The sequence below is a fragment of the Gambusia affinis genome, linkage group LG24 (genome assembly GCF_019740435.1).
Source record: "Gambusia affinis linkage group LG24, SWU_Gaff_1.0, whole genome shotgun sequence".
Classification (NCBI taxonomy): Eukaryota; Metazoa; Chordata; class Actinopteri; order Cyprinodontiformes; family Poeciliidae; genus Gambusia; species Gambusia affinis.
This window is the reverse complement of record NC_057891.1, coordinates 11,440,897-11,458,244: the sequence shown is the minus strand read 5'-3', so window position 1 is coordinate 11,458,244 and position 17,348 is coordinate 11,440,897. Positions and strand designations below refer to the sequence as shown.

At 45.4% G+C, this 17,348-nt stretch overlaps 1 protein-coding gene across 1 annotated transcript in view; it reads right to left on the bottom strand.

The window, feature by feature from the left end:
- LOC122827503 (protein unc-80 homolog) overlaps positions 1-16,335 on the bottom strand; it is a 43,510-nt gene extending 27,175 nt beyond the window's left edge. Inside the window, exons 1-18 of the mRNA XM_044110509.1 lie at positions 15,743-16,335; positions 15,509-15,557; positions 15,170-15,326; positions 13,513-13,841; positions 13,322-13,445; positions 13,178-13,242; positions 12,904-13,046; positions 9,809-10,082; positions 9,599-9,733; positions 9,310-9,526; positions 8,777-8,917; positions 7,375-7,643; positions 6,980-7,291; positions 6,277-6,411; positions 6,019-6,166; positions 3,640-3,788; positions 1,794-1,957; positions 100-198 (exon numbers count right to left, since the gene is read on the bottom strand). Of these exons, the coding sequence (XP_043966444.1) occupies positions 100-198; positions 1,794-1,957; positions 3,640-3,788; positions 6,019-6,166; positions 6,277-6,411; positions 6,980-7,291; positions 7,375-7,643; positions 8,777-8,917; positions 9,310-9,526; positions 9,599-9,733; positions 9,809-10,082; positions 12,904-13,046; positions 13,178-13,242; positions 13,322-13,445; positions 13,513-13,841; positions 15,170-15,326; positions 15,509-15,557; positions 15,743-15,834 (3,002 nt within the window). The 5' untranslated portion in view covers positions 15,835-16,335. The remainder of the gene's footprint in view (positions 1-99; positions 199-1,793; positions 1,958-3,639; positions 3,789-6,018; positions 6,167-6,276; positions 6,412-6,979; positions 7,292-7,374; positions 7,644-8,776; positions 8,918-9,309; positions 9,527-9,598; positions 9,734-9,808; positions 10,083-12,903; positions 13,047-13,177; positions 13,243-13,321; positions 13,446-13,512; positions 13,842-15,169; positions 15,327-15,508; positions 15,558-15,742) is intronic.
- Between the last annotated feature and the right edge of the window lie 1,013 nt (positions 16,336-17,348).

Genomic DNA, 17,348 nt, shown 5'->3' with positions numbered 1-17,348 from the left:
AACGTGAGATGACACAAAGGGGAGCACAGACAGTTTGGAATGGCAGCTGGGATCAACAGAGATGATGTTTCATGGAGATGAAGTGATCTGGACACTCACTGTTCAGGGGTCTGGGGGGGTCTACTGGAGATGCAGCTGCGACACTCATCTGCAGCACTGGACACCTGACCCTTCTCCCCGGACACACCCACCTCAGACCTGCACGCACACACACACATATACCAACACAGCCCACTTGAGTAAGGCGCCAAATGAGTTCATTTGATGCAGCAAGAAGCAGGTCAGGACAAGGAACCGCAGAATGGAGCTGAACTGGGCGGGTAAGGCCTCATAACAGTTCAGATGCCAACAGTTTGGTAGGTCTTTACGTAAAGCCAGGTTTCTGCTGCAGCAGCTAGGTACAGGTCAAACCATGATGGTACCACCACTAGATTTCTCTTCAGACAGGACATTTAATTCAAAGGGGTTCATTGTTGTTGCATCTCCCAAAAGTTCAACCTTGGTTTCGACAAACCATAGAACATTCTTCCATGAGGCTCAGAGAGGATTTCCAGGCCTGGGAACAGGCATTTCTTCTTCTGTTACCATATTCCTCAGCGGAATACATTAGATTGTTGTCGCATGTCAAACAAGACAATCCTTTTTGCAACCTTTTCCACCAGTTTCTGTCTAGTCTTTTTATCATATCAAAATTGTGCCACATTTCCCACAAAACAGCCTCTGATTGCTTCACAAAGATGATGTGATTATGTTAGTGTCTTCAAGCCAAAGCCTTCCAGTAGCACTGCAGTAGACTGCAGCCAAATGGGAACCATGAGAGAAAGCCCCATTCAAGGTTAAAACCATGTTCTGCATCAGAGGGAGGTGGACTGTTCCCTCTGGGTCAGCCAGAGATGGATAGACAGCTTTGGGTCTGTCATGGTGTCCAAAACATTGAGCAAAGTAGGCAAGACTTTCGTTCTTTGGGTTATGAGATGTGGATCACATACTTAAGATTAGGATGACCATGAACACCTCACCTTGGAGGTATGGTGTTGGCTTACCTCTTGAACTTGTTTTTCCTTCAATCCCTCTACAGGTAAGCAGGGGACATTACACAGGTCATAGTTTTAACATCTTTTTAGAGTCTGCTTAAACACTTTTTCTTGTCTTTTTAAGTTGAGTTTATTGCACTTCTGGACAGCATATGACACAATGTTACCCAAGAAAACAATGTGACCATTGTTTTCAACAATGGTTTTCTAGCTAAAAACTAATTTGCAAACCCAGTCCTTGATTGGACTTTTTTTGTTTTAAATCAATAATTAGTTTTTTCGTCTCTTCTTTTTGACATAAGACTTTTGTCATCAAACAGAGCCCAACAAATTCTGGAAAAAGCTCAGAGCCAGAGGTTAACAACAACTTTTCCTCGTGTTTTAGCCATTTCACATAACCAGCTATTAAGCTTTATCAGAATTATCTGCTGTAACTGGACTAAATATTGTTACCACTAAATAATATTACTCATTATGTATTTATGTGACGCTGCTGGTGTAGTCAAGTAATGTGGCAAACAAAGAGAACTTTCCCAAGTGTTTAGCCACATTACTTTAAGAATGATAGCATCAAATCATTCACTCAGACAAGATGGTGACAAGACATGAGGACAAATAACCAAGCAGTGATGAGAAACAGTCACTGTGATTGGATACACAGAGGTTTGTTTACATTGACAGGCAAGGGAAGCGGTTCAGCATTGATTAGAGAAAACAAGATGACTCTCAGAATGACTCCAGCCAGTGATTGGCCACTACCTTCTTGGCCCGAACTGTTTGCCGTCGTCCTTCTCGTCGGGTTTCTTGGTGGCAGTCACCTTCTCGGCGCTGTCCAGGAGCGCGCTCAGCGCCACCCTGCGGAACACGTTTCCATGGGCCTCTTTTATAAACTGTACCAGCTGGCGGATGTCGCAGTACAGACCCTACAAAGGCAAAGCAAGAGTGAGATCCATGTGCCAATGAGAAACAGTGGTGGAGATCGGAGCTACATTCAGGCTGATATTCGCTGTTTATTTGCATCCATGCAGATCAGGATGAATTCTCTGCACCTATCATCTCTGGACTCTATCAAAGCACCAGTTTCAAACTGTGAGCAGAAGACCTTCTTATTGTGGTTCAGACTAAAGCCTTCCTTAACAAAAGCTAGTCATCATTGTATTGCAATTTATGAACCATAAAAAAACGTCCTTCTTTGTGGAATCCCATGGTTCCATATAGAAGCATAGATTTTTCAGTCAAATGAAGCTGTAAAGCTTCATAAGCTAGCTGTATTATTTTTATTTTTCATGCATTTACACTAACATATGAACTAACAGTAGCCTTTTAGTCAAAATATTGGTTTATAAACTAACATACCCATGTTAGCATTTTACCTTAAAGAAAATAATATCATACTGAACTAATATAGAAGATGGATGGGTCTAAATTAATTAATCCTTGGAAGGACCTGGCCTATCATCAATGGCAAAGATTGGAAGGCGTATACACTCAGATACATGCCATTGCCTGGGCATATATCCCGTTGTCTAGCAACAACAACTACGCTAAACTCAAGCTAATAAAAGTAGAGCTCTAAATCTTGCTGAGCATCTCTTTTATTTATTCAGTTTTAAATGACTAATGCCGGTTTAAATGCTCATGTAGGCTAATTGTAACATATTAGCTAATATGTTCACTATTTGATAATATGGTGTTGAAGGCAATATGCTAAAAACATCTAAACAAATGGTAGCCAATGTGCTAATGAGCCAAATTTAGCTAATCATCATTGTAATGTTTGCCTCTTAGTTGATGTTAGCATGTTAGGAAGGCTAGCCAAAGACTATTTCTGCTTGGGACATCAGGTTACAAAAAAAATTTGAATCTTCAGCTGATATTTTTAATTCTGACAAAACTATTTACATTTTGTTACATTCCACAAGACAGTGCAGGGGAATAATAGCTGCTATAAGCTAGGTACCTGTGTTACTTACAGAACTGAAGCTAACTTGGGTGCAATACCTGTTATACATGGGAGCTAAAGCTAACTTGTCCAGTTAATATCACAAATACAAATATCAATTTAATAGACATTTCCACTTTTCAAAATAATAAAAAATGAGTTAAAGTGTGCAGCTTGTTAACAGTTTCTAGTTTTAAACACACTTTTCAAATTTTCTGTAATGTAATACAACTTTAGTGCCGTTTGATGGGGAAACCAATACAGCAGGTTGCCGGAGTAACAACAAAAACCAATCATGTTTCTAAGTTTTCTGTTGAAGTGCTTCATACTGGAGTAGTTTTATTTATCTTGGAAGAACAATTAGTCAAATACTTTAAAATGTGGTTGGTCTCTGGTTGGAATTTCTTAACATCAAATATTCTGCTATACCACCAAATAACAAATATAGATAGAAATTAAACTTAAAATTAAATTCGACCTTGGTCTTTTGATAAGGCGATACATAAAAACAAAGCAGTGGTTTGTTTTGGTCGGTACAAAGTGGTCTGTTTATGGAAAATAAGATCTGATTATACACTGTGATCACTGAGTAAAGTAGGAGGTCAGGATCGTTCTGTTCATCCATGATAAAACCAGTAGTGATGGACTTCCCTTCCCACTCACCAGGTTTTCTGGGCTGTGCAGCTCGTGCGTGGTCGAGGCACAGCGGGTGATGAGGGACTTGAACATGCAGCCCACCACCACTGCCTCCATGTTCTGCGCCAGCGACTTGTTGTCCCCCGTGGCGAAGTTGTTGCCGAAGCCCGCCTTGTCTGGAAGCAGCAGGAAGGCAGGAGAGACCGGGGATGATACAGGAGCCGGTTCAGTTGGCGGGATGGAAGTGGGAGGGGGACAATACTGACCAGCTGGAGTAGTGAGCCCATACAACAGAAAGGAGGCAAGGGGCAAAGGAAAGGGGTTCGTAAAGCATATGGGGGAGAAGCAAAATTAAAAGGATTCTGGGTAGGGGATACATGCAAGTGACTAAGGCCTGCTTTAAACAGAGTAAGGGGCTTATTGTCTGGGTCCAGTTAGATGAAACTGCAAAAAAAGCCAGATTCAACACACACAGGTGTAAGTTTAGGAGTTGCAGGCGAGTTTGTCACTTTCGGACAGAGTGAGGGGTGCAGCGATGAAAGCAGTGTCTAGGGAAGGGTCTGATTGGGTGAGTAAAGTCATCTTATTGCTTATGTTATTAACTGCTATTAATCATTAATCGTGTGTATCTACCGATGTTTCTTTTTTTCGCCCTCCTGGACCTCTCACCTGCACTGCCGTACTCTGCAAGAGAAAAGAGGCGGGGCACAAGTTGATTGACATCAGGCCAGCACAGACATGTAAGGTGGTCTCAGAAAGGACGTGGCACCCCACCTCCACCAGGAGGTGACCCCAAGATGCACACAAGTCAAAAATAAAACACACACACACACAAAAGAAAAAAAGACAAACAAGGTGCCCTGGTCACTTTCCATCAATAAAACACTCATCGCTTCAGCAACTTGCCAACTGCAGAGTATTTTGTACTAAATGACAATACCATGTACAAAATACTTGAAAATTTCAGCGCAAAACTGTAAAATTGCCATGTTCAATGTGTCTCATAGCCACCGTTAGAGCAGCAACGCAATGGGAGAAGCTTCCGATTGGCAAGTGTACAGAATGGATGAGCGAGTGAGGAAGTCAGGATTCGGCTAGTCGAAGTGGATGAAGGAAAAGTAAGCAGGAGGAAAACATCAAAAACATGACAAGCAAAGACAAGTGGATGGAGGAGAGGGGGAAGACAGACACAGGTAGGGCTGGAATGCAAAGTCAAGGTGCAGGGTGGGACAACAGTGTCAAACATTTAGCTTTGTTCACTCCAAGTATGCTAGCTGTTATTGAGGCCCTTCTAAAGGGACACGTACTAATTTCATCACTGTAAGCAGTTTAGCTTACATGCTACTTTGGCATAATACCAACAATCTGGCAAAGAAGAGTGGTCTCCTTTTTCCTAAATCTTCAGGAAAGACTTGTGGTCTTCGTGTTTACAATGTCCATGCTTTTGTTTGCTCTTCATATACCTATCATATTTAAATACCTTGAGGTAATTCTTGTTTCAAACTTTACAAACCTTAATATTACTAGCAATTTAATGCATCAGAGTAGTGTCTGATGAAATTTTTACTTTTTAAGGAAGTCTTTGTATAAGCTATGATTATTTTTAATGGTGGTTTAGCCGTTAGCCATGTTTTTTTGGATTAGAGACAAGCTAATGGTCCCAATCTTTACACACTGTTGCCTGGTGCTAATGCAACATTGCTTTTTTTTTTTTTTCAGAAACCCTTAAGCTCAGCTTAATATCACACTCCCTAATATGCCATTTTATGTTGTGTTGTAAACAATTTTAATGTCCAAGTTTGGAATATTTTCTAAAACTTTTCATGTAGGCTGTATGCTTATCACCATATTGTAATAACGTGGTTTCTTGTTCCAAAGCTTACTTTTAAGAAGTCAGTCTCACTTTAAAAAGTTATTTGTGAACATTTTTTACTCATTTTTTCTTAAGCTAATGTCAGCCTAAGATGTAGCATTAGCATATTTGTCTTAATGTAGTGAGCACATTTTCTGCATCAAATAAATATACTTACATCTGGATGTTTTTACACCTTGCTAGAACACCAGGTATTTTTTTTTTATTAATTAGCTCTAGAAAAGCTGAATGTGATAGAAAATGCTTAGTATTTTTTGCATTTACTTGGTGCTAACAAGTTAGCAGACTAAACTCGATGGTAAGCATGCCAACATGCCAGCTAAACTGGAGCATGTTAACATGCAAGCATGATTTTCATTCCTGACTTTTTGCAGCAAATCCTGCATACGTGTTCAACGTTAAACAAATCGTAGAAAAATAATGTCACGCTAATATTTTGCTGCTCAATTTGATCCAGTTCCTGCATCTGGAATCAAGGCTGATGCAAACGTTTTGAGGGCTTGCATCCCACTGGGGTTACTCCACATACTTACTGTCAGTAATGGGCTCCATGCAGAAGCCCAGCAGTGCGTGCAGGAAGTCCACAATGTTATTGAGGGAGTCTTTGTTGACATACTCGCGCATTGTTTGGCGAAACTGCACTTTGTCCAGCTTATACAGATTAGTCAGACAATTCTGGGCCTGCAGTGAAAGATAAAATACGTACCAATCATAAAGAACTGTGGGAATACCAAGCATGACGTGTTCTCTGTGTTCATAGGGAAATAATCAGCAGAGATCAAGTGTCCAACCTGCATCCTGAGGCGGTCTCCTGACAGTCCTCGGTGGCCCTCCCCGCAGCCGTAAGCGCAGCCCAGAGACTTAACTATCTTAATCAGCATGGTGAGAGCCAGGCGGTGGGTGCTGAAACCAGAACTCTCTTCCTCCTGATGAAGAAGAAAACAAAGTCGAGTTTTCTCCTAGAAAACTCGCTAAGCCCACCGGTAGCGGTGCTAAGCCAGTCATCCAGCGCCCCACCGGGTTTTTGAGTTGAAAGACGTTCGAAGTAGACGGGAAAATTGAAAATATCACCAGGTATATCACTGCAAAAACACAAAATCTTACCAGATATTTTTGATCAGTTTCTAGTGCAAATATCTTAGCACACTCGAAATAAGACAGAAATAACTTAGAAGTTGTTTTTCTGCAAGATATAGAAGCTTGTTTTAAGTAAATCGTTCCGTAATATTGATGAAAAAGTTCATAACATGGAAAAATGTCGTTATAAGTGAATTTATCTACCAATGGAACTAGAACTGTTTCATTAATATTAAGGAATTATTTACTAAAACAAACAGCAACCAAAAAGTCTTAAAAAAAAGAAAGGGAAACATAAAAAAAAGAAATAAAATCAAATCCTGCTGAGCCTGGCAAATAAAGCCTGGTGGCCCACCAGGCTTATAATCCTCTGAAAGTGTTTGAGATTAAAATCTACAGAATAAACTCTGAACTCACTTTTTTGTCATTCTCTTTGTTATTCTTGACGTCATCCTTGCTCCCCTGCCCACTGCCTCCGCCGCTCCCCCCTCCTCCACCTCCGTCTCCACCCCCGCCGGCTCCTGGAAGAGGACCGCAGCCCTGGGCGCCACCGGCCGGGTCTTTGGCCCGGGCCTCCTGGTTCTCCTTGTTGTCCGGCTTGGACAGCTTCTTGCCCATGTCGGGGACGACGCCCAGCTGCAGCAGGCAGTCGATGATGTTGAGCGCCACATCGCAGATCCTGGAGCTGATGTCGTGGGCGAGAACGGCGTGGAGCGCCCGCAGCACAGCCTGGCGCGGGAAAAGGGAAAAGCGCGTTATGCCAACGGACGGAGCTATCGAGAGATGCGTTTAGGATCCGGCAAATTCCCCACTGTTAGGTCCAGCATGCCGTTCTTCAGCACAAAGTTGTTGGTGCCCTCGATGTTCTCGCCCTCCTCCAGGCAGGAGTAGTTGATGCAGGAGTCGGTGAGGCTGCGGGGCAGGTTGGTGCAGGCCAGCGACTCCACGGGGATTTCGGGCGCAACGGACGGGTTGCACAGCTTCTTCATGTGCTCGGTGAAGAAGTCGGCGTAGCCCACGTTGAAGGAGGCCACCGTGGTGTTGAACGCCGCCATGGTGATGGTGGAGATCTGAGATCGCACTTCACAAAAACAGTTCAGTGTTTCAACCCAAATCCACTCGTTCATAAAGCATGACGTCCCCATAAAGGTTTTTCTTCGACAGAATTTTCCCCCATTCTCTTCGATTTTTAATAATTAACCAAAGCATTATAGAGCATGTAAGCAACCATCTATTTTTGGACAAACTGAAGAAAAAAGTCCTAATTAACAAATCAACTGTAACAAGTGATCAGACCTCTGTACCTTCTGCTCTACTTATTATTCCCCGTTTTATATCTATTTAGAAATTCAATCATTTTTTAGAAACTCCGCAAATTTTTTTTTTTTTTATTAAAAGAAAAAAAAATTCACAAACTGAAAATTAAAAGTTAAAGGGAATACGAAGAAAGTTCTATTCAGGCTTGGAAATAAAGCTGTCAGTTTTTTTTGTACTTTTAACTTTTTTGGCCAACAAAAATCTCTAAGTAACTTGAACTTCAAATCCTGGCCTGTTAGAGACAGTTATTGGAATTTTTATTGATATTTCTGAGAGCTACAAAAGCATTTATTTCCGCTTAGTCCATTAAACTACTTTGCTCATTTTTATATTCCTTTTAAAATGATGACTTTTTTGTGAGAGTCATCAAATCTCTCAGAAAATTAACAATTGTGTTGGTGAATTAATGTTCAACAAATTTCAGGTTGCATTAAGGTGCTTGATATGTTGGAAAAAAAAAATTTTTGGTCCTTTTTCTTGTTAGCATTTATCGCTTGATGAGTTACATGGTGATAAAAAAACAGATTGAGAAAAACCTTTTATTGATCATTCTATCTGCATTTAAGGGGTTCCGTAGATTCTCATGGTATAGAAACAAAATAAGTGATTCTTGTCAATGGAGATTAACGGATTAGCGAAGTTGTTTTCCGCTTCAGTTCAGGTCCTGCGTGTCGCTCTGCGTCCAAACCCAGGCCTGTTATCTGTGCGTGTTTGTCTCAATAATGACAGCGTTACGTAACCCGGCAGAGACAGAAACATCCGCCATCTTCTAACGGATCTAATTAACCGTGAAACAACACCGACTCCTGGACTCTGTTTCTTAAACAACCTTGACATGTTTTAGTACCGGTTTCCGCCTTTAACTCCTCCGGGTTTAGCCCCGATATCCCGGCTCACCTTCCTTCACCGTGTTGTCGCTGTGGCTGTTGGAGTGGTCGGGCATGTCTCTGAGCAGGGAGTGGTGGGAGTGGGAGTGCTTGGCGCTCAGGCTGTCGGCGTCGGCAGCTGTGTCTGTGCTGCCTCTGCGTGTGAATTTACCTGGAAAGGAATGGAAACACGAGGGGATTCAGGCGCTGTTTTTGAAGAAAAACCTGAACAGCAGATGCTGCTGGAGGCTAGATGAGCTGGAAAAATCTCAATCTGTGTAACTGCAGCTCACAAATAGCACTACGTCACCTTCTCTACCATTACAATTTTCTTTCAAAATACACAAGCCAGCAATTTTGAAAACCTTCTGGTGCAAATCATTTCATTTCCTTTCCTTTGAGCTTTGACTTTTGATTACTTAAGTAACTTGAGTGTTAAACGTTTCGCCTAATTAAGTTTTAGCTGGGTTTCAACTGTAAGAACTAAAACTTTAACACGTCAGTTACCCCAAACAGAAACACTGGAGGAGAATGTGACTGGAGGTCAGCAGCGTCGTGACCTACCCATGATGGTGGCCTGCCAGCCGCCGCGGTCCAGAGCCCGCCGCTCGTCGCCCAGGCCCGAGAAGCTTCCGAAGGAGAAGGTGCTGCGTGTGGGCGAGACGTCCAGGTGGTCATCGTGCAGCAGGAAGGGGACGCCCATGCGCCGCTGCCGCTTCTTTCCGGCGTGATGGAAGGGAATGGAGCCCTTCCTCTCCCGGTCCTCCCGCCGGTTCTTGAACTGCAGCAGAACCGGAAGTCTTTAGTGTAAAGAATCCCGCTGTAGGGTCAAACTGGGGCGCTGGACACCGACCTTCTTGAAGATGTTCATGCCCAGGTCAGAGGACAGGTCAGGGACAGCCTGTCGGCGCAGGTTGGTGAGCGAAACCTTGGCAAAGGTCTCAGTGCTCAGAGATTTGCCCTCTTCGTTGCACTTCAGACTCATATCCTGTACAGTAAAGCAAAGCCTCAATCAATCAAGTTGCTGTTAAATCTGATGATGGTGAGTGGCTGCCGTTGCTACCTGGGTCTTGTGGGTGTTGACCAGCGAGGGTGTGGCAGCCACCATGGAGCTGCTGCGAGGGCGGGGCAGCGGGGCGACCAGGGGTTCCGGGTTGCGTTCCGGTCGCTCCTCCATGATCTGCCTCAGGCGCTGCAGGTAGTACATCAGGGCCCAGTGCACGCCCTCCTCCGTCCAGTTGGGCTGCAGCAGGCAGCGCAGCACCGCCACGTCGAAGTAGGTGGCGTAGCGGGCGCGGTGCGCCAGAGACACCGGCAGACCGGCGGGAGCTGACGTCCTGGAGGAACCAGAGACTTAACAGCTGCTCCAACCACAGGCTTGGTCAGATCAATATCATCATCAATATCTGAGACCGGCTGAGTCGTTAGAGAAGCGAAAGTGACCTCAGAGTCATAAAGAAAGCAATGAAATCAAAGACCATTTTGTTCCTCAATCATCACGGTTCCATCATCATCTCCATCCCCCCCCTCTCATACGCCGGTAGACTGGGTTCAATTAGGACCAAATCTGAAACATTTGTTCCATTTCCAGCTGCTGTGGTTTTTTTTCTCTCTGCTTTGAGTCAAACTAACCAAACACATTGAGCAACCTCTTCCCCTCCTTGCCTGTGGGGGCTCTGCACCAAGAACCACTGAAGGAAATGACACAAAACCCTCTGAAGAAGACACTGAGCAACACTTCATTCTTCACCAAATGGAAACAAAAATGGACTGGCGTCAGATTTTAGTAGTTGGAGGATTTCTCTTCTCCCACTAGCGCTAGGCTAGCTCGTTTATTTCGGTTGTATTTACCCAGAATACCATGCGCTGCAGTCCACTTCCTGCTTTTGGAGCGGTCTCTGGTCTGCTTGGTGTTCACATATGCCTTCAAAATGCACCGGAGTTCATTTCAACCAAACCGAGACTGAGGTTTGTAGGACCAGAGTTCACTTGAGAGTTCGATTCCACACTCACAGTTCACCAACTGAACCAGACTTTCGAGATAAACGGACCGGAGTTGGATTAAAACGGGCTGAACTCGGCTGGTGGGAACGACTCTGTAAATGAGGTTGTTTTGTATCTTTTATCTCTCTGACTCCCAATTTTCTAACTTCATGTAATAAAATGTTCTTGAGGCTTCTGTCCTGGTTGGCTTTGTGTCAACACAAACTGACTGCTTGATGTTTAATGTCGTTTCTCCGTGGAAATAAAATTTTTACAGAAACCAGCACATTTCCCTGTTAAATTGTGCGATTATTCATCTTTTGGGTTTTATTAACTTCACCAAATATTGAGGTTTTTTTAGTGATCACCTGGTGGACATTCCTCTGAACAGATATGAAGACCAGATGGATGGTTATTTCTATTTTCTAGACAATCTGGTATTATGGGACCACACCTGCCATTATAAGCCCATTGCACTGATCACAGCCAGTCGATGGGGTGAATCTGGTTAAAGCAAGACAGAGAGGAAGCTGACAGCTCTGAGAAATCACAGCACACATCACTGGCCTGCATGGCCCGGAATTATTTTGGGAGACAAGAGTTCCATTTGGAGATGGAGTTAACAGGACGAAGCATGACGCGGCTCGGCTCCTGCTGTCCGGACCTACGTTCTGCTGCTCCGTTTCACTTCAAATCTCACTGCTTTAATCTAGAAATCTGGTCAGTCAACGGGGATGATAACAAAAGAGTCCTGCTGTCCACTCCTCCTGCCACAATGCCTCATTAATAATCCATCAGAGGAGGACGGAGAACAAGGGCAAAGCCCGCCTTCAGCATCCTCTGGGCAGCAGCAGGAGGAGGATGGGGTGGGGGGAGACGGAGCCTTGGCCTACGTGAGTCCACTATAAATAAGCTGGATGAAGGTCAGCGCTCGCTGCAGAGAAACATATTGGGGACCAGAAGATGGGGAGCGAGGGACAGAGGGAGGGCCGGGATAATCTGTGGAGAGCAGCAGCGGATGCCTCCTCCTCCTCCCCTCCTCTGCTGTTGTTGGGTTGCCACGGAAACCCGGTGACGACAGTCCCCGGCGCAAGGGGGAAGATGCAGCAGCCGGGGTCGCCATGGAAACTGCCTCCGCATCAGCAGCGCTCGGCGAGAGGTGCGGACGGCGCCACGGGACGGGAGCGAGCGGCGTGGATCGGCCCACGCCGGAAGCGGACGCAGAGCGGCGGCAGAGGAGGAGGGGTAGGGATGAAAATTGGAGTCTGACTGATGAGGAAATGGAGACGGAGCCTCTAATCCCGCCCGAGTCCTGCAGGACGGCCACATCGGGACCCCCGCAGCCCAGAAACAAGATCTGGAATTTTAGGATTGTCACAGAATGAATCCAACCTGATTTGACAACTTGGAAAAACAAAAACACCCACATGGAATAAAAATAAACAAAAAAAAAACAATTTTGGAATATTTCCTCACTGATGGAGATCCTCCCCAGGTCTGATGCCAGAGTCAGACATTACTTGAGCATAATTACCCTGGTTATGTGGGTTAAAGTGAGAACAGTGAGAGAAGAGCCTCTGTGTCTGCCTGATGAGACAGAACAGCTATTAATATAAGCTGAGCAGTTTATCTGACGGAAGCCTGAAGGGCTCATTTTTCACTCCCCGCCAACACGGTGACGTTCCCCGACTATTACTCTGCTGGTGTAACGTTTCCAGGCCTCATCATATAAAATTGGAAAACGGCTGCCATGTCTACTGGAGGAGGTAGAAAGTCTCTGGTTGCTATGGCAACACCTGCTTTCCCGGGAAGACGTTGGAGGGTCTGGATTTAAAATAAACAGGCCTTGATCCCAAAAACCAAAATAAAGCCTGGATTAGAATAACCTTCTACTCTCAACATGAAATTTTTTTTTATTATTTATTTTTTTTATGAAGGAACATTTTTGGAGTGGATCAGAGTGTGAGGTAAGCAGTTCACACTCTGAATCAATAAGGCAGAAAAACATAAATCCTAATGCAGTAGGATTCCACAAGGAGAAACGTGGCAAAAACACATTTTGATGTATAAAATGCACCACAACTTACCATAATTAATCAAATATGATGGTAATATGAAGATCAGCTCATCATTATTAAACCCTGTTGGGCTTCAGGTTAAGGTGAACATGCTCACTTTTTCTTGGAGGGCCCCTTGGCCGCCGGGGGCTGCTGGGATGTCCCTCCCTTCTCCACCGAGTTGGCACGGCGACAGCTCTGCTCACCTGCTGCAGGGGAGGAGGAATCTGATTGGCCGGCTTCACAGACCACCTGGAAGCCCTGTGGGTTGTAGATGGATAGATAACACAGACAGGAAGGAGGGCGGACACGAGGCGTTAATGAATCCCAGAGGCCAGGAGAGGACGGACCATCAGGCTGAATCTGATGAGAGCAGCTAAATACTGACTCACCAGGGGACTCTGGTTGGCAGACCCCTGGGGGCTGCACTGGTTGTTGACTGGGGAGTTTCTCTTAGCTGGGGGGGACAGAACAGAGCCCGTTATGATCCTGATCATGAACAAATGACAACAAACCGCCTCTGCACCGGTGTTTACCAGTCACGATGTTCCGGACCGGTTTGATCAGGACGGTGAAGGCCGGGATGTCGGGCTGCCGGTGCTCCCACATTGGCTGCCAGATCACCAGGCCGCTGGCCAGCCTGAAGGTCAGATCCGACTCCTGGACAAACAACGGTTAGACTCCGGAGAAACCCCCGCCCCGGTTCCGGGTGTGAAGCGGAACGCACCTTGATGCGGTGGATGAGTGGCGCGAACAGGAACACGAACAGCTCCACGGTGGCCATGCTCTTGTGGAACAGCTTCGCCCGCGCGTTCTCGTCGTCCTCCAGCAGGGAGCTGCCGTGCTGCGGCCCCGAGCCGGAGCCCGAGCTGGGGGCACCCGGCGAGGAGCCCTGGTTCCCCACCGGCTGGAGGAAGGCGCTGCTGCTGCTGCCGCCCCGGGACCAGCCCTGGTTGCCCAACGCCTCCTGGTTGCACTCCTGTGCGGCGTCCAGCAGCATCCAGTGCAGCGTGTGCAGCAGCTTAGTCTCCGCCACTCCCAGCTTGTCCTGGTGGCCTGATGGGAGTGAGGGGTTGGGGTCGGGGGGAGACAACTTTACCCCTGACATCCAGAGGACAGCAGGCGGCAGCTACCCAGGATGGCATTAAACATTGGAGCGCATACACACACACACCAGTTAACAGGTGAACTTTTGGTCTGATGGATTTGGTTCCCCATCTTACTGCTTTACAAGCAGCACGGGATCTTTTTCCTGCATTTTCATTGGCTGTGAAGCTACAAATTGAACTAGAAGGTTACTGCGGTTAGCTGCGTGGCTTCATCTATGACAGGACGTGTTTGGAACGTACAGAACTGAACTCTGACTCCAATCCAACTAGGAAATCAATCAAATTGAAGCAACCTGTATTAAAGGTGATGAATGAATGGATTGCCGTAGCAAGTCTTAGATATTTAACTGATAACTGACCTGCTGTACCACACTTTGTTACTGAAGGTAACTGGGCTGAAGCTGCATCGCTCATTACTCACCTTATGCAAATTAACTGGAACAAACCGGAATGTTTCTAAACAATTTGAACTGAAACAACTGAAAACAATCAATTTCAACACCAAATATATGTTAATATGCATTAACATTCGTAGTGGAAACCATCTTAGCACTGCCACAGAAGCCAATATCTACCCTCTTCCTTACTTTTTGGCGGCTTTATAAACACCAGCCAATAGCGTGTCTAGTAGTGTTTAGGGTTTTGTATTTCAGATCCTCAAGCTGCATTTTATACTGTAACGTTTACAGAACAACACTGAACTTGGTGAAGATCTACTGTATTTGTAACTAGTTAACTCGTCTCAAACTGAACTTTGTCCATTTAACACGGACCTGAATTTCTAACTACATAGCGAGTCAGTCAGAGGCTTCTTCAAATGAGTTACGATACAGACTGCTACAGGAGATCTCTCCACAGCCATCATCTAAATTAACTCTTTAATCAAATGGGTTACAGCATTTAATTTTACTTTGGGGATTAAAAAAGTATTTTGAATTTGAACCTTATGGTTCCCGAGGTCAGCTGTGGTTCATCGAGCAAATACTGGAGGAAATATCTGGCTTTCAACTGGACCTGAGTGAAATTGAGCAGAACCGACATTTTGTTCTCAGATTGATCTTGATCATCAGGCTGAGTCTGGTTATTTATAATAGTTTAGGACATGAAGAATTATCTGGATCATATCACCTAAATGAAGAGTTTAAGATCAGATTGATTCCACCTCAGTTCATCCCGGGACTTGGTTTTTACATAAAACAAACAAAAAAAAACAAACAAAAAAAAAAAGTCCATGTGAAGGTTCACCAGAGCCTCTCTGTCCCCGTGGAGCCTCACCCAGCTTGTTCCTGTTGGACAGCAGGATGGAGGTGCAGTGCAGGACGTGGGGCAGCGCAGCCTGGACCAGATCCCAGCGGGAGATGCTCTGGATGGCCTCGGACAGGGCGGGAGACAGGCCATGCAGCTTGTTCTCCACCAGGACCCGCTCAAAGGACTGGGCCGGCGTCCAGAGGTACAAAGGGGGGGACAAACAGGGATTAAAGACGCCTTTCTTTGCAGTGTGAGGGGCCCGGATGGCCCCTCCAGCAGCAGCATTATGGAGATGAGTTCACGTGAAGCAGGAAAAGCACCGGCCTGCAGGTGCATTAAGGTAAAAACAGACAGATTATGACTCACCACGCAGGACGCTTCATACTGTTTCCCCAACTTCGGCCGCAGGAAAGCGCTGAAACCACATTAACATGATTGGAATCAGATTACCTCCACCACAGCTGCGCCTGCCCTACTTTCTGGGGGCAAATTTGCGTTTCCAGGTGCGGCACTTTACATCAAACATGCAATCCCCCTCCCCTCTCCTCCAGAACCGAACCCGAACCAGTACCAGACACCTGTTATCCCGCCTCCACCGACCTGGTCTGCCTCCAGAGGAAGGTCTGGATGGGGAACGGGACTCCCTTCCCGCATTCCGGCTCGTTTTCGTCCAGGCTCTTCCTCTTCACCATGTTGTCCCCGGACCGGTGCTGCTGGCTGACCGGGAGCCGCGGCTGGCGCTCCCGCTGCTTCTGCGGCTCCTGGTTCCGTCCAGGTGATCCGCACAGCCTTCCTCCCCCGCTTCCCTCCTCAGCACATGATTGGGTTCATCCTGCGTAAAATGGCTGCAAGTGTCGATCGGCGGCTGTGGGAACTGAGAGGGAGAGAGAGCGGCGGCAGGAGGAGGAGGAGGAAAAAGGGGGAGAGCGAAATGATGTCTGCACCTCCGCGGAGCAGCGGGCGGGAGTCGATCGTTTCTGGCTCCTCCACCCCGCAGATGGGGGCTCTGTACGGGGTGCAGCTCGTCTGAAGACGCTGCGTCTCTGCTGACATCTGTCAGCGTCAACAGGTTGGTTAATGACCTGGGAAGAAGCATCTTCATCATCATCAAGCCTGACCTTCATCCCATAAACCAGGATTATAGATGTTTTACTGTTTTATTATTAAATATAAAGGCAGATTTTTTTAAAAACACCTATCCGGGGACTGAAAGATAAAACACACCATTTAACTAACGATGATTTCACTTTTCCTAACCTGATCATATTTAACGGTCGTGAAGCTCGTGTATTGTATTGAGGTGACGTTTGATGTGGACCATATGGGCGGTTGTCCAGGGCAGCATCAGACATGTGGGTGGTTTTCTATTGGTGTTACGCATGTGCTAGTATTTTTAAGCAGATCCTGTCTGAAACCTGCACATCCCTCAGCTAAAAATGTAATGTCAATTTTATAATATGCCATTGTCCCTATTCTTACTGTTTTATGATTTCAACAGTGTTGCTAGGGTTTATTTTAAAGTGTGTTCATGTAAATAAGAATTTGTTCTTAACTTACCTGGTTAAAAGTACAAAACAAAACAAAAAAGTTATTTTACATGTTTTATGTTGGACTGCATAACATTTAATCCTCCCCAAAAACTGAAATCATTTCCTACTTTTTGATTGGTTGTGAGGCGACACGAGAAGAATCTTCCCCGACAGGATAAAATGGTACGCTCCTGTGTTTTATTTTATTTTTGTCCAGTATGATTAGACTTTAGACGTCAACCAAGGCATCAAAAAGTGGTTGGGTGTTTCGCTTCTTTTCATGTAAAAATCAAAAAAAGTATCATTGAAACTTCTTAACTGAAAGAAACGTTGCAAACTTTTCCATTTTTTAAAAAGCACCCTACCTCGTGGGGTCAAAGTGCATGACATCCCTGGTCACCCTTTGGTTCTGGCAGGTGAGGCTCCACCTGAGCACACCTGGGCACATCTAACACTCATCTCCCTAAAAGAGGCAACCAGCCTCTCCTCCTGTCGGCACCAATCCAAGAAATAAACTTCTCTAGCTCTATTCTGGTTCCTCTTATCTCTTTCCCCACAGATGGGTTCAATTACCGCTCATCAACTCCTCTACGGCAGCAGCAGACCTTCCTTTTCACAAAATAATCCCAGTTGCACTATATTTTGTCATTATTCCCGTAAACTGGCATAATGGATGC